This window comes from Canis lupus, chromosome 14 (assembly GCF_011100685.1).
Source record: "Canis lupus familiaris isolate Mischka breed German Shepherd chromosome 14, alternate assembly UU_Cfam_GSD_1.0, whole genome shotgun sequence".
Lineage (NCBI taxonomy): Eukaryota > Metazoa > Chordata > Mammalia > Carnivora > Canidae > Canis > Canis lupus.
Window position 1 is genome coordinate 29391438 of NC_049235.1, and position 23927 is coordinate 29415364.

At 32.3% G+C, this 23927-nt stretch overlaps 1 protein-coding gene across 7 annotated transcripts in view; it reads right to left on the reverse strand.

Annotated features, from left to right (window-relative positions):
* The window catches only part of DGKB (diacylglycerol kinase beta), a 701584-nt gene that overhangs the window by 432924 nt on the left and 244733 nt on the right, over window positions 1–23927 (reverse strand). For all 7 annotated transcript variants that reach the window (XM_038556980.1, XM_038556977.1, XM_038556978.1 and 4 more), the window contains 3 exons: window positions 16367–16483; window positions 7807–7880; window positions 4549–4623 (listed from right to left, as the gene is read on the reverse strand). In XM_038556980.1, coding sequence (XP_038412908.1) covers window positions 4549–4623; window positions 7807–7880; window positions 16367–16483 — 266 coding nt within the window. The remainder of the gene's footprint in view (window positions 1–4548; window positions 4624–7806; window positions 7881–16366; window positions 16484–23927) is intronic.

Consider the following 23927-nt stretch of genomic DNA (forward strand, 5'->3'; position numbering starts at 1 on the left):
AAAACATGGTTCTGGGGCCAAAAGGTAAAGTTTGGGTGATGGAAATTACAATTACATTTAATACACATTGTGATTGTTAATTTTATGTGTCAACGTGGTTGGTCCATGAGGTGACCAGATAATTGACCAAACATTATTCTGTGTGTTTCTGTGATGGTATATTTAGATGAGATTTACACTTAATTTGGTAAACCATGTAAAGGAGATTGCCCTCCAATATGTGGGTGGGCCCCATCCAATCAGCTGAAGGTCAAAATAGAATAAAAGACTGACCCCACTCCATAAAGAGAGAACTCTTTAGCTTGATGCCTTCAAACTAGGACATTGGCTCTTTCTGGTTCTAAAATAGCTTGCCAACCTTTAGATTCAAACTGAAACATTGATTCTATAGATTTTGTACTTGCCAGTCCCCAGTAACATATAAGCCAATTCCTTATAATACATTTCTCTATATATGACCTATTGGTTCTGCTTCTCTGAAGAACACTGACTAATACATCTACTTTCAAAATTTTGCTTCCCACCTCCTTGATTTTTAGTTACTATGGTTTACATGATTTAACACCAAAGTGAAGAATGCTGCCATATGAGACAATCAAGTTTTCATTGAGTTAGTAGCTAAAACTGACACCAAGACATTTTTCAGGCTTTTCAAAGCACTAGGTAAACAAGCAAAAAAAAAAAAAAAAAGGAAAGAAAAAAGATTAGGTTTGCTGCTATACAATGGGAATAGAGAATTGTAATAGGATCTCTCCTTCTAGCATTGGTTTACCATGAAAGCCTAGGTTAATATATAACAACCAAAAATCATAGGGGCCTAACCTTACAGAGGTTTATTTAGCCCTCATCCTTTGGGGATCATGGGTATAGTGGTGTGTGGGAAGAGGAGGCCTTTCTACCTCTCTTCACTCTGTGATCCCAGTTAACAAAAGAGGCAATCTCTGAATTACTGCTGGTTACTGCGGCAAAAGATAAAACACGGAAAATCTACTTTCTGCCTATAGTTTATTGTGAGAGAGCCATATAAACACTCTAAATTGCTACAGTTAAAGGAAGTTAAATAAAATCAAGTGCCTGGGAGGAGACCTGGAAATATTTGATAATAACTCTAATACTGCCATGTACCACCATGCCTTTCAGTAAAGGTAAATGAGGGACTAATTCAGCCCTAGGCAAATAATACTACCAAAGTCTCAGGACGATCAGTTATAAACAGGTCACTGCACTGGGTAAAAATGTTTAGGCAGCAGAAATATTTTAAGTTTCAGCTACAACTTCCAACCAGTTGTAAAACCAAGGCCACAGACTTTACACGTGTTTCATTCATAAAGAATGAATTAAAATCATCAATCAATTAAATTCATATTTGCAGTTAAATCTTTAATTTTCTCATTACATTTCTGTATCTTAAACCCAAATGTATGGAGACTGAGGAGAAAATAGTCATCTCCACAGATGTTTCCAGCAAACCCGGACTTGGAACTGGATATAGTAACTGTATGAAAATTTAGGGTGTCTACAATTTAGGAGACTGTGTGTTTTCAGTTGTACATTTGGTAGTAGCAATATAATGACTAGTATAATTCTGTTTTTCAATTGTTATGATCAGAAAAGAAGAGATATTGGACATCCCTATGGCTGGATTATGCTGAACACCTATTGTTTATTTCCTTCAAGAATTCATCCTTGGATTTTAGCACCTTTGTATATCTTTGAGGGAACAAACCTTGCCAGGACTATCAGTCAAGATCCCTCATCCTAAATAAGCAAAGGCTGTGGTGTGGGAAATAAGAGAAACCAGTAAATATACTTCTCCCTGCGATCTGAGTGCTGAGCAGAGAAATAAGAATACCAAAAGCAACTGGAATCAATTCCTCTCAGCAAAAACTACCATGGACTTTGTCCTTTTATTCCTACTACTCCATTTCCTCATATTGTCCTGATCCTATCCTTACTGAAATAGTTCTTTATTTTTCTACTAAATCTAGGAGTAACTTCATAATGGTACTTTATATTGGATACTAAGCCAGAGCAGATTTCTGTTGTTTATAGAAAAGCATATCTAATTAATGCCATGTTATGCTTTATAATTGATCAAAGACATGTGAATACAAATATATTTATTTTTTTATTCTCAAGTATATTTTCACCTATCACATTAAAAAATTGAAATTACTGAAGATAATCGAGTTAAAGAATACTGGGGGGAAATAAGCCTTATATGCTATTTCTGGGATTATAATTCAACTCAAAATTTTTTTTATTAGAACTTTGGCAGAACCTTACACAATTAAAATGGAAAATATTCTCAATCAAGCAATCCTACCTATATCAACCTATTTGATGAAAACATTTGAACATGCTTTTGAGAAACAAATACATTGATAAACATTAACTTTGAATATTTGATAATAATTTAAAAGTACAGACTATCTCAATGCTTATCAATAATTCAATAGCTAACAAAACTATGGAATATAGTGCAGCTCTTAAAAATAATCAAACTGATCAATATCTGGACTCAAAAAATATCCATCATACACTTTTGAGTTAAAAAAAAAAAACAAGATGCAGAGCAATAAAAGATCGATACTTCAAATTATATAAAAAACTACTTATTTATATAATATACATATGCATGTGTGTATGAATGCATTATACACATGAATACATTATATTTAAAAATATCACATATACACAGGAGGTTTTATGTTCATATAAGGAGTTCTGGTATAATAAACACAAACAATTTGCAGTGCTATTATCTGAGGAGTGTTAGTGCTTCAAGGGAGGCCTTTAACTTACTTACTAAATGATACTTATTGTAGTGTGGATTTTCTCAAGTACATATATATCACTTTTATTTTTTCAATGTATTAAAATAGAGTACAGGATAATAGGATGCCTAAAATTGAGAGAGTGTAAGCAACCATGTGATACATATTTATAGAGTGGGAAAAAATGAAATGGTGAAAACAAGGCTAAAGTCAATATTATTGCAGTATATTTACATAGAGCTATAAACATGTAATTATCAACTGATATTACTATAAATAGTATTGATAATAATGAACATTAATTTAGGACATATGTAATAAGCATATTTTATATGCTTCATAGGAATGATCCCATTTAACTTCACAACTATCCTATAAAATAGGTAATATTTTTCTCATTTTACAGAAAAAGACCAAGAAGACACATAGGCTTATAATAAAGTTCAGTAGGCATTGCATTTAATTATGAAATATGGGAAAATCCTGGATTTATTGGTCTGAATAGAACTACAGAGGTCCTGGAATAGCTAAACTTTTGAATACATCATTGCTTAAACAGAATAAGAGCTACTGCTTTGAAATTCAGAGAATATTGAAGAATAAGAAAAAGAGCCATCCTGACTAAGTTTCTGTGTTAACATAAAGGTTTTACTTTTGCTTTATCTAGATTGGGACTTTTTTGGTTTTTGCTTTATCTAGATTGGGACTTTCTGCGTGTGGCTCAATAGCCAATAATCTGATCATGATCCTTTAGATTCTGGGGTCTGGAACTTGACAAAGACATTGTTCTGAACTAACTGCTTATGATGATCCTGCCTTGTACAGCAAGGGTGTACTACAGATAGCTGCTCTGCTGGCACTGGCCAGCAGGTAGCAGGGAGTGAAAGAAAGAGATGAATATATGAGAGCCTGTGCTAATTAATTGTATTTTATTTACATTTATTTAACATTAGACACAATGGTATACATTTTGTTCTGAGCATTTAAAAGAATCCAATTTCAATATCTGGCTTCTAGTTTCTGAGAATAACCTAGAAAACTTATTTTAATTACACTGATTTTTTTTTTTTTGCTGTTTTTGTTGTTGTTGTTTATAAAGAAGCTCATGTAAGCACTTTAGAGCTTCTTTCTACTTCATCTGATCTAATGTTTATTCGAGTTGACAGAAAACAGGTCAGTGGAAGATGATATTGGTTAGTTAACGAGGCTAAATTAATGACGATTGATTTCAGTATATACTTGTGATATTAAAAGTACATTGTTTCTGCTGGAAAGAATAAATTTATTTTGCTATGTCTTGCCTATTAATAAAATATCTTGTAAAAGAGTGATGGTCACTAGATTTTGTGAGTAGTAAATGAAAAAATACTATGATTTCTATTCTTTGTTAACCAGCTTTTCCTCTATAGTAGATCCTCATTCTGTATTTAAAAAAAAAAAAAAAAGAGGGAGTGGTTCTGCAAACAGTTGGTTTGGATGTTTAAGTACACAGCGAGTGTGTTTGTGTGAGTAGTAGTAGTAGTAGAAGTAATAGCATAGTAGCAGTACTTCACGATACTTAGAAGGGAAAAACATCTGGTTGAAACAGGCTATTCTGAAATATAGCATCTGCACTGGTTACTTTTATATGGTTGATGCTCAATGTTTTTATGTATAATAATCTGGCTGTTGTATTCAAATAACATTATTTCTAGGTACATCAAGCTGCTTATTTTATTAATTAATATTAAATGAGTCGATGTAATGATATTATGATTATGCTTGGACTTACCCTGGCATTGGTCCATTCCCAGAAAGACTGTAAACCTGACGAGGATTTAGTAGATATTGGAATTTTCTATAAATTCTATAAAGATGAAAACATGGGAAGACAAGAAAAAGAAATTTAGTGATACTCCCCAATTTTTAAATAAGTAGCACCTCTTAATCTTTTAATTATATGCATGGTTGTAACTAAATATATTTGATAAAATTTAGACTGGTAATATTAGAAGTATTCAATAAGAACTTATGGTTCTTTGAAAAAGAGGCTTAGTAGCCATTATAAAAGGCAATAAAGCTTAGAAATTAGAAATAATGATATTTGCATTCTAAACATGCATACGCATTTAGAATATTCTTTATCATGCTTTTGAATATTATTTAGCTAATTAGATTTCAAATATATTTTTTAAAAATATCAGAATTAAATTACTTACATACCTTCTCCTAATTGATCCTTGTGAAGTTAACAGGTTATTGGGTCAATCTAATCAAGATGAAAACTATCCCACATATAAAATGGAACTGTGCATGTTGTATGTATGTATGCAATCAGAGACTGTGACCTCATCTGCTTAATTATTTCACATAAGCAATCATCTGATAAGTCAGTTCACACAATTGCTAAACTATTTCAACAAGCACATATTAAATAATTCATTTTTTTCTAAAAGAAATCAATCATTGTACAACAAATGCAACACAAATATTTCTAAGTAGATACACATCCTATATTGGTATTCTTAGACGAGATATTAAAAATGAAGGAATATATTTAGTTTTTAAAAGTTAGTTTTTAATCAATGTAAAAATATTACCATATATTTTACAAGTACATTCATACTATCTTTACTGATAGAAACTGCCCAAATTTACTACATAGTATCTGTTATATCACCTGACTCCCAAAACTGCAATAACCTCACATTCTAGGTTTCTATTAACTATATGAGCTACTGTCTCAAGAAAGTTCATGAGTCATGCTCAGTACTTCTTTTTCCGCAGCACCTGACCCTGATTGGAGAACAGTCCTGCCACCTTCTAACAGTAATGTCTATTAAACTTGGCAATTATATCTCACTGCCTTTGCTCAGGCTTTCAAGCTCTCTCATTAGCTCCATAAAATTCTTACCTATCCAGCACTCTTACATAGTGCTGGTTAAGTTATTTATCCTAAAAGATGTTTTATTATATTTAAAATAGGTTATACCTTGTCTTTTCACCTTCTTTTTCCTTAAACTTTAAGCTCAGGGATTATTTCCTGGTTCCCTAAAAAACACTACACCCTTTCACAAATCCTTCTTTCCTTCAGCTGGAAAACATCTACTTACATCAACTCAAAAGCTACCTCTTGTCCAAAGACTTCTCAGTCTTCAGATAGCCATTTCTTCTTCTGAACTTCCACAGCACCTTTATTTTAAACATTTCTAGTTTAGCATTCACCTTGTGATTTGTGGTATATCTGCTTGTGAGTTTGGATTCATTCAGATGTTGCTGTTTGAATGAATGAACACTACGTGAACATGTTTACACCTATTGACCAGTATGGGAAACTTGGTGTGAATATATAATTTTGTAACCTTTTGCTACTTATCTAACATATCAACGTCAGGAAACACAAATATTTTCAAAGGAAATCTTGAATGGAATATCATTTTTTGTGAAAGATGACTTTTACTCATTCAGAAAGATTTACATTGCACTCTTAATAGATTTCCTTCACAAGTATACATATTTACATTTCCTTTGATTGGTCCCTATTTATGTATAAAGAACAAAACATATATGGGTGTACATATAAAAGTACTCAAGTATCATCCCTCCCCCCCATTAAGTTTAATTTACTTATGACTTTAGTGTTTCTATGTTTGTTTGTTTTTTTTTTTTTCTTAATGGGAGGAGGGAAAGTCAGATATTCGGTATGGGTCATCCTGCATGATCCATGTTCTTATTCAAAGGGAATGTTTTCCTTTTGAAAATATACCTTTTCTTTCTTTCTCTTGATACTTCATTTGTCTCTAAATTCCAACATGAATTTAATTCTTATCTAATTCTGTGTGAAGACTTTACTTTTTTCCTAAATATCCATAACATATAAAGTGGACAGACTATACATAGTAAAGGAGAAAATAATTTTAGCATTATTATGAAATTACTATTTTTGTATCTGTAAAAGTGAAGCAACTATTCCCTTAAATAAAACAATATAAATATTTCTAATTAAGCCACTAATTATTTAAAATAATTTCTATCAAAAAATAAAAAATAAAAAAAATAAAAATAAAATAATTTCTATCATGTTTAGCACAATAAAAAATATGCAACTCTATGTTAATAAAGGAAAAAAATTCTAAGCAGAAATAATATTTTGTTTATTGGAAAATGAATAGTAATATTCATTTCATTGAAAAAGCTGTGAAGTTAGATAGTAGGGAAGGAAATTATAAAATTCCACTTATCATGAAAACATTTCAACTTTCAATTTCATTATTTGATGAACCACAATGGAAATTTCTGCTTTATTATCATAGTGTTTATATGAATGCTTTTATTTGTTCATTTTTGGAATGAGATTAGTAAAGATTTCTAGAAATTATTAAAGCAAGTGCAACTGCATTTTTCTGACACCTCTTTTAAAAAGGACATAAAATTTACTCTTCAGTGTTGCGATTTTCTAATTTTTTTAAATCTTATGATTTAATCACTAATTTACTACAAAAATGGAAATTTTGTGTTGTCTGCCAATATATTGTGATACCTGATAATACAGCTCATTATAATTCAGATTAAATATATTGTGCTTCTCCAGGATATACAGCATCATATACTCCAAAAACACACATGCAGAAAATCATTATAATGTAATTTGTCTAGAAGCTGGACATAAATTCTGTTCCTCACTACTGAATGATGAATTACTTGAAGTCACCATGTTGACCATTTAGAGAACCAATTTTAATGCAACAGTATTTATGGAGCCATGTTGTATGCAAAGCTCTTTGCTAAGGTCTAGGTGCAATAGGTAGGGTAAAGAGAATTCAGATACCCAAGCTATGATAATACAAAGGCCATTATTATATTAATATTTGAACAGTAAAAATAAGGAGAGATCCTATCAATATATTACATATAGATGTAGAATTATTTATTTCACATTAAAATTGTAAACCATAGGGAAAAATGTTTTAAAATGTTTTTATCTTGTAATTTTAGTTTATCTTTTTACATACAGATGACACGGAAAATACACTGATTTCTAAAAACATACCGCTCTCCTTGCTTCCCACCACTTTTGGGGTTCACGAAAACTAAAAGCGGATGAGTACCAGGAACAGGAGTAATCTAGAAGAAAAGTTGGATAGATGGACACATTATTCCCATTATGTCTGAAGAGAACGCTTGTTATTTATAATTCATGAAATACCAATTAACTTCAAGAATATGTCTCTTAAATTCTGTAATATGGATGGATAGACAGATCTATTTAGCAACTCAATCCCTATGCTTTGACTATGTACATTAATAGGCATACTCATTCCACAAAGAGAGGTAGGGTCTAGTTAGGTATAGGGCAGATAGGAAGGCAGCTATAAAGACAGATTGGTGTTTGAATAGCCATGAGACAAAAACAAAAGGTACGATTTGTGGGGCAGCCAGAATAAAGCAGAATATGGTGGGGAGAAAAAGATTAGAAGAAAGAGATAAGATGATAGAGGCCCTGACTTTACAGATGACACCTACTTTAGAGCTTTGTGACAATTGTGGAATCCATCTACCCAATGACTTGTCAATTAGAATCTCAATAATATGGTTTGAAGTCTCTTTCAGCCTAACTGTCCCCCTCTGCACAATGTTTCCTCAATGTATTCTTTCCCTGCATGGAGAGTAGAGGACAAGTTATTTGAGTCTCTTTGCTAAACAGGAATTCATAAATTGACTGTGCTCCTACTCTGAGTCATGCACTGCTTTTGTCACTACTGATTTCTTGATTGAACAAGAAAAAAATGTCTGTCCTAGTGGAGCTTATATTCTAGTAGAGAAATAGTCAAAAAAACAAACACATATACAGTTAGCAGTGAAACATGCCATGAAAGGAAATAAATTTTTTAAATGATAGCTCTTTATTGGTGTGAGGAGGAAAAGTTGGTTTTGATAGGATGGTAGGGAAGAACTCTGACATTTTACCTGAATTTAATGTTAATAGATAGACTCTTAAATACAAGTGTTCCTATTCAATCTACCACCATCTAAAAACAGTTTGACAAAAAATATTTAGTAACAAAGTATACAACTACTGGAGCCCTCTTAAGATTAAGTTGAAAAGTTCTATATCAGTTTGTTTTTTAAATGTAGATTAAAGGTATCCTTTATTGCTATGATTTTTTCTCTTTGAAAGTACTCTTAAATATGTAATTAAAAACAACCATTTAACCATATGATGTCCTTTCTTCCTGTTTGTTTAAACAACATAAAATATTCTTCTAATATATTTTCCTCCAATCTTAGGTGAAATGTAATTTTTCTAATAAGAATATAGGCACTAGGGAAATATTAAAATCTTCATATTAGTTATAGAAGAAACCTTAGTAAAATATTCTTAATTTTTCTACTCTTATTCTACTTGTCATTATAGCCTATTGTCTGTTTTACCTTCCTCTGTAAAGAGAACAAAGGTTCCTTGTTCCTAGTTTGGTTCTAATTCAGTTAGGAAGTAAGACAGATTTGTGTTAACATCCCAGTTCTCTCCGGAACCAAATGTGCTCAGTCAATTAATATATAGAAAGTACCTACTAGGTTAAGCTACTGACTTGTAATGTCTGCCCTTCTCCCCTCATTTAAAAGCTAAAATAAAGAAACACCAAAACATAACTTGATCTAAAGACTTGTAATTCAAATTTCTTTATTTTTTCATATAATTATAAAATCAGATAGAACGCCTGAAGTTTGCACTTGCAAAAAGAGTTATGTTAACACATGTGGATTTTAGTTGATTTTTGCACTTAATAAGGAATTGTTATTCCTTATTTTTAAAGAAAGGTAAGAATCTCAAGGTAAGTAAAGGTTTCTGAGGAAAACATTAAATCTGAACCCAAACTCACATTAGGATGATCTTCCCTAAACTCAACATTCAGCTTATCATTCAATTAAAATAGATTATATTAAATTCACACTGGGTTCAATATTTACAATTTATTTGAAAATATGCTTTGGAATGCCTTTCAGAAATACATATTTACTAGAATATTTAAAGGCATAATAATTATTTATCAAATAAAGGCCAATCCATGGAGCCCCTGGGTGACTCAGTCAGTTAAGCATCTGCCTTTGGCTCAGGTTATGGTCTCAGCGTCCTGGGATCAAGCCCCACATCTGGCTCCTTGATTGTCCTTCGCCTTCTGCTCCTTTCCTGGCTCCTGTTCTATTTCTCTAAATAAATAAATAAAATATTGAAAAAAAAAGGAAGAAAAGAGGAAAGAAAGAAAGAAAGAAAGAAAGAAAGAAAGAAAGAAAGAAAGAAAGAAAGAAAGAAAGAAAGAAAGAAAGAAAGAAAGAAAGAAAGAAAGAAAGAAAGAAAGAAAGAAGAAATCCAGCCAGCCAACCAGCCAGCCAATCCAGCAGAGTAAATTTGGGAGCCATAAGGCCAAAGATGGAATTTTTTTAATTTGACAGCATGAAACCTGCAGTATCACATAGTCATTTTCAAGTCTGTCAACCTAAAAATAAACAGCTACTCTGTGCGCCAATACTCCTGAAGGAAGGAGAAACGACTTATTGTTGAAGACTGCTACTATCACTTACTCTTCATATTCCTCTTTACAGTTAGTAAAAGAACCCTGAGCAAAGGGTAACTTTGAAAGATTGGCCCCTCCCATCACAACTGTATCTTGGAAGCTGTTGCTATTCTTTGCAGAATTTAAATACGGATTTCTTTTAAATACCTTTAAGAAGGTGTGACTTTTGGTGTCTTGCCATATAAAAATGCAAATAAATAGTCTAAGTAGAAAAAAATGTGTCTATATTTTGTCTATTTGTCTATAATTGGAAATTTCTATGGACTGAATTGTGTTTCCCCAAATTTTATGTTGAAATCCTATTCCCCAGTGTGATAGTATTTGAAGACAGGGAAGCAAGGAATGTTAGATGAAGTCATGAGAGTGGGAGCTTCAGATAGTAGTAGTGCCCTTATAAAAGAAAGATCTATCCCTGCATCTGTGCACCACAAAAAGAAGGTCATGTGAGAGATGACTGCCACCTGTAAGCCAAGAGAATAGAACTCATAAGAAAATTTAACCCGTCACCTTGATCTTGAGCTTTCCAGCCTTGAGAACTGTGATAAATAAATACCTGTTGTTTAAGCCACCCATCTATAATAATTTATGCTTATAGCCCAATTTGACTACTACAGAAGTGTTTTATGAAAACTCAAGATATGCTCTTTAAACAGGAAGAGTGAGAACTTCTAGTCATCTTCTGGATACCAGCATGAAATTCAATATTTTAAGGACCAGCCATCATCTTTGATAATGAGGTGGCCTTGAAGATACCACAAATGGAGGACAGGAAAGAGCACCAACCCTGATAAAAATCTGGAACTGTCTTATTAGCCCTATTTCTAGAGATCTACTTCTGGACTTTATTTAAATGAGAGAAAAATTTATGGCTATCTTGTCTAAACCAATGTTATGTTTTGTTTTTGTTGTTTCCCTGTTACATGCTGCAGAACCTAATTGTAACTGGTATGAAGCTCAAGACCCACAAGGGCACAGAATTGAACACAGATGGAACCAGGCATAGAAATTTTATACTTCATCAAACTGGAAAATAATTCTAGACCCTGAGTGAAGAACAAAAACTTAATACCAAAATCCCCAAAGAGAATCTGTATTTCATTTTATTTTACTTTATGTTATTCTCCTTACTGAGTAGGGGCATAATCATTTTCAGTTAATCCTTTTGTAACCTAAAGAGTCTGAGATAAGGGAAAAATACATAGGCATTACTAGATGTGATATTTCAATTATTTAATTCAATCTATTTAATTCTAGATTTTGTTTTTCAGAGAGGTCAAAACCAGGTAAGAACTAACTTACAGAACTCAGTCTAGCAGAGCTAATTTTTATTATAATGTAAATCACATATATCTAAAATAACAAGTAGGTTAAAAGAATACAAAGTTTTCATGGTTTCTTAAATTTGGTATATCTGATTTTGATGAATAAAGTTTTATGGAAATATCCAACAATATTTGTTTATATTCTGAAGTGATATTTTTATTTGTATAATTTAAAACAATTTCAAATTTACAGAGAAAGTTAAAAGGACTGTTCAGATAACATTTTTTCCCTGAACCTCTTGAAACTAAGATGCCAAAATGTCATTTTTTATCACTCCTGTTTACTTTAGGATAGCCTATATATAGGAACATTCTCTTACATAAACACAGCACAACTATCAAAACCAGAAAGTTAACACGATTCTGTACTCCCTGCTCTTGTTATAAGTCATTACTGGGACAACTAGTAAAACTTGCATAGGACCCAGTAATTAAATAACAGTAATAAATCAATCATATGTTCAAGTTTACTAATTCTCTTTGAACTATATCTAATGTAGTCTTTACTGTGATGAATTTTCTATTTTTATTTCATATAAAATTTTGAAATAAGATGTAAAATCCTGTCATTTTGAACATGACTTACTGCCATCCTTAAATATTATACCCTTTTTGTTACAGCTTTTGGTGGAATGGAAGGGAAAGCTAAAACATACATAAAAACATTTGTCTGCCTAAACCTATTTGTATTTGGAAGTAAATATCTACACAGCTTTTGAAATAATCTGAAGTGGAACAGTATATAAGACAGATGAAGAGCAAGTTGCTCTGCTTGAGGCATAAAAAAAACTGGCTTTGGGTCTCAGTTTAACAATCCTTAATCTATACATTCTCTCTCGGTAATCTCACTTTATCTGATAGTTTTAAGTGCTGCCAATATGCCTTTCACGTCCAAATTTATATCTATCCTTTGCCCTGAATTCTAGATTCACATATCTGTCTGTCTACCTAAAATCTCCATTTAGATGTCTAACAGCAACAGAAATTTCTCTCCAAAACCTATTTGTCCAGACCCTTCTTTATCTTCATCAATGGCAACTTCATCATTTCAGGTGAATGGGCCAAATATCTTTAGAGATGTCCCTAGTTTCTCTCTTTCTAATAAACCCTATCTCCAATCTATCAGCACATCCTGTTGGTTCTGTCTTCAAAATATGTGGATAATCCATCTCTTTACCTCCCTTTCTCTACACTGAATATGCCCCCATCCTATAAACCCTAAATAACTGGGGGCCATTACCAGACTTGACTCTATGCTCCCTAACAATCTAACCTCAACAAGGGTAAGCCTTTCAACATTTAAGTCGGGATCATGTTGTATCTCACCATCTCTCTCAGATGGAAAATAAGAGTTCTTATATAGGCCTTGAACGCTCTGTAGTATCTAGTTCCCATTACTTCTCTAAAGTACTCTTCCTCATGCTTCAACCATGCAGTTGTTCTTGCTGATCCAAGAACTTACTAGGCATGCCCCTATCTCAGTGCTGCCCATCACCTAGATATCCATAGACCAAAGGCCTCAACTAAGTCTTTAATCAAATATCACATTATAATGAGGCCCAATCTGACCATGTTACTTAAAATTAGAGACAACTCTCTCAGTCCTGCCACTTACTACTGAGCTTCAAAAAAATGAGCTCCATTTTTTTCCTTATTATTTACAATCTAGCACATCATAAGTTGGTAACGGGAACTCAGTTTAAAGGTTGTTATATTAAAGTGTAGAATAATAACTATGGACTTAGAGAGTTAAAATGACAATGAAGAGCTTATTATGGAAGAGCTAAGCTGCTTGAGGATCCTAAAGTCATCAAGGGGCACACACATGTACACACATATACTCGCACACACACATACATCAATCAAATAAAAGGAATTAATTGTATACAGATATTATATAGTTGTATATAGTACACATGGTGACATACAGAGATAGAGATATAGATAGATGATAGATAGATAGATAGATAGATAGATAGATAGATAGATAGATAGATTTAAAGTCTTGGTGAGCATTAGAATGAGATATTGCAAATAAGTAAGACAATAAGAATAGGGAGAAGCAGCTGTGGTAGGGGATGGCACTGGCTCAGTTTTATGTGTTTAAGTATAAAGGCTCCTTCTTTTTTCTAGTGTAAAGAGTACTACAAACTAGACTTTTTTGATCGTCAAGTGACCCTTTTATTTGTAAATCCTTCTCAGAGAATAATTAGGGACAAGGTAACTTCAGTTTAATACAGTTTACACGATGGTTCTATTTCACTTGTTTTTTCACATGTGAATAGTCATCTTCATTTTTACATCTTGTACATGTTAGAAACTGTAGTTTCAATTACATTTGATCATATGTATTAAGTGTAAACCTATGGTGCGAGCAGTGACAAAGACAGAGTGCCTAACCACCTCTATTTGAAGTCCCTTAGGACCTGGGTTAATTAATGAGACTCATCCTAAGGTTATACATGATCTATTACTTCCTCTAATTAGAAATAATAATCCTGATCATTATGCTGGTTAGCTGGAAAGAAGTAAGATGAATGTGCTTAACTATGATTAATAGTCTTAAGCAGTGTAGATCTCCTCTGTCACGGACTTATATGCAAACCAGGCTGCAACTCAATGCTTTTCATGGTATACATTTTTTAAAACACACAAAAAAATTAATTTTATGGCATATCTTTTTACCTTTCCTGATAAAGAATGACCACTTTATTATTTTAAAGTTGATTATTACCACAAAATTTATTTATTTTTGTACTTTGTATTAGTTATCCAATAATTTATTCTCTTACCATTTTTACATTTTCCTCAAAACTATGTGAATACATATGGGTATCATATTTCAGTCCATTCTGCTGAGGTGAAACAGATTATTGCACATGACTATAAACCAATATTTAAAATTCAAAAAAATGATGATGATAATAATCAGAGTATTTCTTTACTGCTCTTTTATAAGGGCTGATGTCTATCCTGTGCTTACTAACAACTTTACCAGATAAATTCATATGCAAAAGGAAGTTACAAAAAAGTTATTATCTTCTTTGAGAGATATAATACATTTACAGAGAAAAGCAAGCGGTCAGAACAAAGTGATCAGAAAGTTAGGTTTTTATGCCTGTTAAACTTTTTTTTAACCAAAAAGACCCAGTATTGTAGGAGTAAAACCCATACACTCAGAGTTAGATGGTCATCACTAAACTTTGGCTTTACCACGGACTTCACTGTGAGGCTCTGGGAATAACTTTACCTATGAACATTTCGAAAGTGGTGACAATAATGCTATTTATTATAATTTATTGAGAGAAGTAAGAATATTTATCTCTTGCTTGTTGAGAAGATTCACTTATTTAATAGGCATAAAATACTACCATGGTGTCTAGCATATACTATTTAACAAATAGTACATGTTTCCCTTCCATTTCATACATGGCTCGAGAAGTGTTGAGCCATGTGTGAAGTGTACCTGGATTTTAAAATTCAATGGAATGCAGAGTGACTAAAGATTTAACTAATCAATATTTGCAACTGAAGTACTAAATTTATAAATGTTGATTTTTTTCTCTAAAAATTTTATAGGATCACTTAATTTGTGCCATCATTTCAAAAATATTTCTATTCGCAATGTGTTTTATTAGATCAAAACAAATAAGTAATCTGGTTATCAATATTTAAGAAATTATTATTAAACTTTCAATAAGATACTCAAAACAATAAAGAAACATGCATTTAGGCAACTGCTATGTGCTCTGAACTCTGCTTCCAAATTAAGGGAGATAAGACACATAATCCATAGTATCATAGGTAAAATAATAAATGAAAATGAAATATAAAGTTATGTATATTAAAGGTAAGTATGTGACAAAATATATTTTTCTTTGATAAGTGGTTGGTAAATTTCCTGGAGAACATGAAACTTGAAGCATATTGTTAAAGAAGGAAAGGAAAATTAGAAGAGAGAAATGTAAAAGTTAAAAACACAAAAATAAAATCAAACACAATTTCATTGATTCAGGCAACTTCACTGATTGTTTTTATGTTGGAGTGAAGAACAGATGCAAATCAAAGCAATACACACAATCTACAGTGTGTCTTAAAATGCAGACTGAAAAAATCTTACTCCTGATGTCAGAGATTCTAGGTATATTGTAGAGAATTTTAAAGTACTGCAAATATGATTTTGAGCTACCTATGTTTATTTAAAGTAGAAACATATACGGGGTTTCAATTTTGAATTAAAACTTCAGAAGATATGGATAAATCCTAATAAATCCTTTATTTTACTATTTACGTAGGAACAAAGGTATCCACAACATGAAATTCATTTTATTTTTTCTAGACATTTTTTTACAACTAAATTGACTCTTCTAAGTATATAAACAACATATATGGAGAAAATAAAATATAAATAAATAATATATATGCACATAACAAATGTGTATATTTAGTGATTTTGCAAAACCTTTAGATTGGCAAAAGATTTCTTACCAATTTGAGTTCAAATGCACATAACATCAGAAGTGATTAATGTAATTGGAGTGTCACTCTGTCAATCACATATAAAACTGACATCTTGATAAATTAATAAGGATCTTTCTGGAGTCCTCTGCTGAGCTAATCTCCACATTAAATAAATATGTTGATAGCTGAACATAGAAGAGCATAAAAGTAAGAAATATGAAAGCTACTCAAATTTGGATTTAAAAAGTCATACCTGTAAGCCTTGCCCATCCACCGTCACAGAGTTGGCTCTTTGCATTTTGTTCTTATCTATCACTTTGTTTGACTGCTGGGAACCACCTTTTTCCTTTTTCACTGTTGCTTGTCTTTCCTGTGAGGAGGAAATCTTTTTTAAGAATGTTGTTTTACTAAAAAGGGCAACACATAGAAAACTTTTGTGGCTATAAACTAGGGCCCACATTCCTAATTTGGAGTTCCTATTGAATACTAAGAAAGCTATTGCTTTCAACTGGCTTAGTCCATGTGATAGATGCATAATAAAAATATCAATTAAAGAGACTATGAGAAAGAAAACCAGATGGCATTCCCCCTTTGTGCCCAATTAGGACTGTTCATCATACATTATCAAGAACCACTAAAGCTAATTATTTTCATAAGGAGTGGCACAAATAAATAATATGGAGCTATAAAAGATTTGGTATTGAGCACTAAAAATAATGCTTATAAATACAGGTAATATTGAAAATGCACACATCATGAACTTTTAAACTGCTATTTATATCCAGGATGACATACAACTTAAAATACATGTTCCATCCCAGTTAATTCTTTTGTTCACAGTGGAAACACTTCATACAGTTGTCTCCTTCTTGTTTCTGGTTTCCTCTCCTCTCACTCTCCCTTCCATCCAACCCAATGAACTTTTTTCACCATTTATCCACCAAATCTGCTCTTCTTAAAATCATCAATGATCTTTTCATGGGTTGGCCTTCCTCTTTTCCACTTTTTTAGCAGAATTTGACAGAATTGACCTCTGTCTTCCCTCTTAAACACTGGCCTCAGTAGGCTTCTGGACACAGCTTTGTCTCACTCATAACTCTCTTCTTACGTCACTAACTGCTTCCTCAGAGGCTCTTCCATTGGTTCTTCCTCCAGATGTATGGTCCATAACATTTAACCTCTTCCTTGAACACTTCATCTTCACTCTCTACACTCAGTCCCTAGGTACCTTCATGAAATCTCCAGACTCTGAATTTCAACTTCATGAGGAGGACTTCTAAATTTATAGTTTCTGCTCATGTTTCTCCCTTGAAATTTAACTCCTATACACAAATGCCCTTTCTATCTTTCCACGAGTGTCTAAAATACACATTCATCCTAAAACCGCCAATTTTTTTTTTTAACATTTCCTGCCCACCCTTCTTAAAAACAATCCCAAACTGAATGATGACTCACCATCTCCATCATTACATACTTTAGGCCTATCTTCTTCTTTGCTGGGATTATCATAACCATCAGGTAATGGGTCAATCTGCTTTGATCTTTGTCTCCCTATAGTCAGGTCTCTATACAACAGCCACATTTGTGGATGTATGTCCAGCTACCCCTCTATACAACAGCCACTATTTGTGGATGTATGTCCAGCTACCCCTACCTCCTCATTAATCCTTGATCACAACAAGCATGCTCTTAATTCAGAGCTTTTGCAATCACTCTTCACTCTGCTGGAAAGCTCTTTCCTGTATATTTGTTGAGCTTGCTCCTCACTTTAGGCTCCTGTTCAAATGTCAGGTAGATTTCTCGATTCTCTTTAGCCTCTTTTTATAGAAACATAAATAAATAAATAAATAAATAAACAAATAAATAAATAAATAAATAAATAAATAAATAATAAAATGTTATGTATAATTTCCTACAACTTGAAATGTTTTCTATTTAATTAGTTTAATGCTGGTCTTTCCCCACTTTAGTCAAAACTCCACACAAGAAAGTACTTTGTTTGCTTCACTGTTCTACATCAGATCCTAAAGTACCTGACAAAAGTCAGGATAAGTGAATAGAGAAGTAAATGAATTAACATAAAAAATTAAGTTCCTGAAGTATTGTATTGAGAGGGATTCTTGGGTCATGTCTAGATTTGGTATGAAAAGTTATTCTGATCCAATAACACTCTCTGCCATGTGTGCTTAAATACTTGTGTGACATATTTTCTGGTCCCTATATTTGCTTTATAGAGCATCATTTCAACTTCTGTAATTTTGGAACATATTTTAAGTGGACTTAAAACCAAAGTCGGTGGGGTTTTTTTTGTTGTTGTTGTTGTTTTGGTTGTTGTTGTTGTTGTTGTTGTTGTTGTTTTGTCTTTTTAGTAGGCTCAATGCCCAGAATGGAGCCTAACACGGGATTTAAACTCACACCATGAAATAGTATCAGACACCTAACTGACTGAGCCACCCAGGTGCCCCCAATGTAAAGTTCTTTTTAAGGACCAGATGAATCAGAAAACTTCTCAGACCAAAAATGATGCTAATAAATATAGTCCGTTCACCTTGAAATTTCATGGTGTAAAATCACTGAATATATTTTTGTGTGGCTAAAAATGGATGGTGTAATAAGATTCCTGAAATTCACTTTCTTTGGAGAACGACATACTTTCATTTAAGCATAATTTCTGGCAAAAATATTGATTTTTTTAAAGATAGATCATTCTTTCTAAACTTGCAAATTATAATTTTGTCCAAAGAGTGTTAAGAGTATAATGCATAGAATAAGTGGATTATAGGCTGAGGTTTGGAGTCAGAAAGCCTGAGCTGAATCCCATCTCTGCTATTTAAATATTATGTAACCTTAGAGAACTTAACTCTTATTCAAAAATGGAGATAGCAATACCTATTTCTCATAGTTGTGTAAAGTTTATGAAAAAAATACATTAATTCCTAACATTGTGCCTATATTAGAATATGTGCTCAATAAATGAAAGTTATTATGAATAATGAAGTGTGGCTCTCCCATTAGGGTGCTCATTAGTATTACAATTATGCAAAGTGTTCATTATATTTCTAAGTGCATATACATGAAAAAATTACACTTAGTTATACTTAAGTATATGTTTAAATAAATAAGGCTCAATATTTACAAGTAAAAATCCATAACTTGTATTAACCATTCAAAAATGTAATACTTGTGGAAAGTATGGGAATAATTTCTTTCTAGATTCTTGGATGCAGGAATATAAGACATGGTAACAATATTCCATAAAAATCTACAGTGTAGAAGATAAACATTATCTCAGGTATCTTATATTCCATCATACGTTATATACCTTGTATAATGCCATATAATCCAACAATCGCTATTTGGAATTTAATTCCTAAAATGTTTAGGTTACAAGAATTAAGTAAATATAAGTTGGCTGGTAACATTAAAACTGGATATTTATGACCAAATTATTTATATATATAGTGCTGGAAATTTAAGACATGTAAGTATATGTCTGTAAAGAGCTACCAAATCATCTGTTAACATGATTGTATTCTTTGCTATGCTCATAGCTAGGAGAATTCCTTTGCTGGTAAGAATCTCCAACTAGCAGAAAGCAGTTGATTAAGTAGCTTCATGACTCTCATGGGAGTCATCTTCCTGAGTAAATTGGAGTAAACAAATGGTTTATAGAAACCTTTATAAAATGTAAAAACAAAATTTTAAAACCTAAATTGAATGTTCAACCTAGGTTTTATTTTTGATATCTAAAATTATAAGAGAGAAGTATATAACAAGTTAATAGAAAAAATCCTGAATACATCCTGAAGTTATTGAAAAGTTTCGGGAAGAGATCACCAACCTGAGTTTGCATCATTATTAAAACTAAAGTTGCTCCCTGGTCAACAGAGGGGTAGTGCTTACACCCTCACTTTTTGTTTCATTTTTTTGTTTGTTTTTGGACTCTAAACCACAAAATAAATGTGTGAATTGTATCATATGATATAGATAATAATAATAAATGTTTGTTTAAACACACACACACACACAAAGAAAACCAGGTGGTTCTTTGGCTGGGGGAAGTATGTCTACTGGGTGGAATTCGTGGAATTAATCAAGGCTGACAATTTTAAATAGGAAGAAACATGTAGGTATTTAGTTTTTCCCAGAGTTTTCTTTTTATTACACGCATTTGTTTTATTTTTATTTCAAAATTGAATAGAGGTCTCTCTAGATATTTACTATACTTAAGCATCATAAGCTCACAGGATAGTTGGATATTTTTTTCCTATTTCAAGAAGAAAGTCTTTATGTCTTTCATATTTTACATGAAGGACAGGAAGGCGGAAGCAGCTGCATCCTTGGAAGATCTGCGGTCCGCAAAAATTTCACTAGCCTGTTTGGGGGGTTAATTAGCTGCTTGGCAGAGCTCTATGATGATATTTAAGAGACTCATTCCCAGTGTTGGTGTTATTGAAAAGTTTTAGGAAGAGATCATCAACTTGATTTTGCATCATTATTAAGGATAAAATTGCTCTCTGGTAATAGGGGGCAGTGTTCACCACTTCACCTTCCACTTTTTTTTTAAGTTTTTGGATTCTAAACCACATAATAAATTATCTTATTATAATTAAGGCAAATTTTGTTCTGCCAGATAAATTATCCCAGATATAAAAAGAGTTGGAAAATTATTGCTATAATCAATAAGGAATTATTCAAACACTGAAAAGAGCTACTCTAACCAAAATTAAAAAAAAATTGAAAATCTAACTATGAAATATAAAATATAGTTATTGATATTTCAGCATTTTCAAATATCAGCCATTTGTGTTTGCTGTGCAGACATTTTAAATATATAATTTAATGTTTTGTGATCCTTAGACTTTATAAGTAGCACAACATATCTTAACTGGGGAATACATTGTAGCAGAATTCCAAAAGCATAATCACCATAATTAAAGAAGAAGAAAAGCTGAAAAGGCCATTCACAGAAAACAGAAAGATGAAATAAATGACACAAAAAAAACCTCACTTTAAATATGTGCTCCAAAAATAATTTTTTTTAATATCATGCTGATTCTCAAAGGTAGGGTATTTGTGCATTGCTGAAAACTGCTTTCACAAAAGGGATGTTTACCACAATACTTCAGCCTGCTGTTATCGATCACTCGCAAATGACAAGCAGCAAGTGATGATTACCTCAAGCACAGGGTTTTCTTTTTTGTGTCCAATCTCAGCATGAGAGATAAGCAGCAGCAAAGCATTTTGATTGGTACAAGGCCACAAAAGGATGGGGAGGGGCTGCATTGCTGTGAAGTATCCTTCACTTGAGTCCTGGAACTCGCTTTATCTGCTCCAGCACCACTTACTTGCCTGAATGGAGACTTAGCACTTTCTTGCCACTGGAGCTACACCACAAGAAGTTCCCAGAAACTCTACATTTTGAACCCACGGTAACACTTGGGTATTCCTAGTATAAAAGATCTTACTGAAGCAGAAGTGTCACCAAATTCATAATGTTTATAAGGGTTATGGGCTCTAAGAAAGCAAGGCTGACAGTTGCAAAGCTGCACTTTTAATTATTGTGACCTTATTGGGAAATTGGAGTAGTTTCCTGCTGGGAGAAACTAATTCATTTGGGAAAGAGCAAAGGCTCTAAGTCTACTAGAAATCCTCGGAAGTTGCAGCAAAATTCATTATTGCTGAGGAGCAAAGTAGTCTTGATTAATATATATATATATAAATATATATATATATGTATTTTTTAACATAAATAATTGATATAAAGATTTTCATTTCTCTTTTATTTTTTTATTTTATTTTATTTTTTTTCATTTCTCTTTTAATTTAGTTAAGTAAGTGCTTACTAAAAACAAATTACTTTGGACAAAGTCATGAGTATGGGCTTAGAGGCCAAATCCCAGCTTTGTCTCTTATCTGCCGAGCAAACTTGGGCAAGTTATTTATTAGCTCCAAGACTCCACTTAATTCATCCATAAAATGAGAAGATCTGTGTGATGATAAACTGCGAAAATGTAGATAAAGATACCAGCATAAAATAAGCACTCAGTAAATGGCAGGGATTCTTAAAATATAAAATAGATACTTTGTTATATTTTATTAAGTTTCATATGTATGCAGCTTAGATCACAGTAGTTAAAGATGGGTGTTATGAAGAAGTACTTAACTTACTTTGTAGTACTTTATGTGTCTACTGCATCACCGTAACTGGGGATAAGTGGTGCAATCAATGATCCAGGTTGGGTCTTTTGGGGCAGATGGGAAGCAAAAAATGAGACAGAATGAAAGCTAGTCTAAAGTATCTGGAAGCACTACTCAGCCCCTAAATTTAGAGGTACAATTTGCAACTTAATCCACAAGTCCTGAGGTTCACACATCACAACTGATGTGAATATTTTCTCTTAGGATAATTTCATACTGGGTATAAACCACTTACAAGATTTCTGTTCAAGAAATCCTGATTGGAATAAATGAAATTTAGGAATGTGAAGGCCCTTGTCAAAATCTTTTACTTTGGGCTGTTTACCAGTATTATGGTAGTGACTTTATAAAAGTATGTGTGTGCATAGGTACCTCATCTTCACTCACTCTTCATTCCCTTTGTAATCACCATCACTGACACAGTAAGCCAAAGGTTAAAAGCAAAGAGGTAGATCTCTTATATATACATACTCATCATGTCTTTTGATCAGTTGAGTTAAATGCTCAACATAGTGATTTCTATGAGTCCCCCATCAGTTTATGCTAGTTCCAAGTAAAATTTGTTATCTTATTATTATATTATGTATTTTTATTATTACTCAAACCATTGAACTGTGAGTGTAAAATGAGTTGTCTCCATGAAAATTAACTTGCATGTTTTGGAAAGACACAATAATACAAGATATGTGTGTGTGTGTGTGTGTGTGTTTGTAAATGCATGGATTTGTGTGTGTGTGTCTTTATGTAGGAGTAGTCAAGTTGGGTTTGGACGTGACAACTATAAAAGCTTTGAAAATTAATAAAAACTGAGAGTTACTTTACACTCAAATTGTTTTACACATGACCTTGAGTTTCTGTTATAATTTTTAAAAATTGACTTTATACTCAAGTTGTTTTACATATGGCCTTGAGTTTCTGTTATAGTTTTTAAAAATTGAAAGTAATTGAAGACAATTATTCTCATTAATAAATGAATATCTTTTCATGAAATAAGGAATGCTATCCTTATACCTTAAAATAAAATTGTAACTGAAAATTTTCATGGGTGTTAAGACTGTTATATATGAAAAAACGGCTATATACTATTTCCAAACAGTACATGCATATGTCCTCATAGAAAAGCCTTGAAACCTATGTCAGGAGTGTAACCCATAAATATATGTTTACATATTTTAAGTAAAATGTTTACATATCTCTATATCTTTCTATAAGTTCCCTCACATACATATTAACTACATGTTCAATTAACTAACAAGCCATAGTTCCTAATGATGGAACATAGGATTCTTGTGCATGCACTCATATGTATATATGTGTTTGTGTGTGTGTGTGTGTGTGTGTTCACACACTTACCAGTGTATATATTCATACATGGGCTTAAGAAAAATTTTGGAACAATGTAGCTGAAGAAAACTTACATGATGATTTCAGAGGATGGTGACAAGTCTAAGTTAATATAAACCAATATATCTTGCCAGAAAAAGTTTAAAAAGCAGTGTAGGAAGACTTTTAATTACTTTATAGGAGAAGAAATATTTTTTTTAACAAATCAGAAAAGTGTATTATTAAAACTGCAATTTTGGTCTCTTTATTCTATCTATATGATACAGATT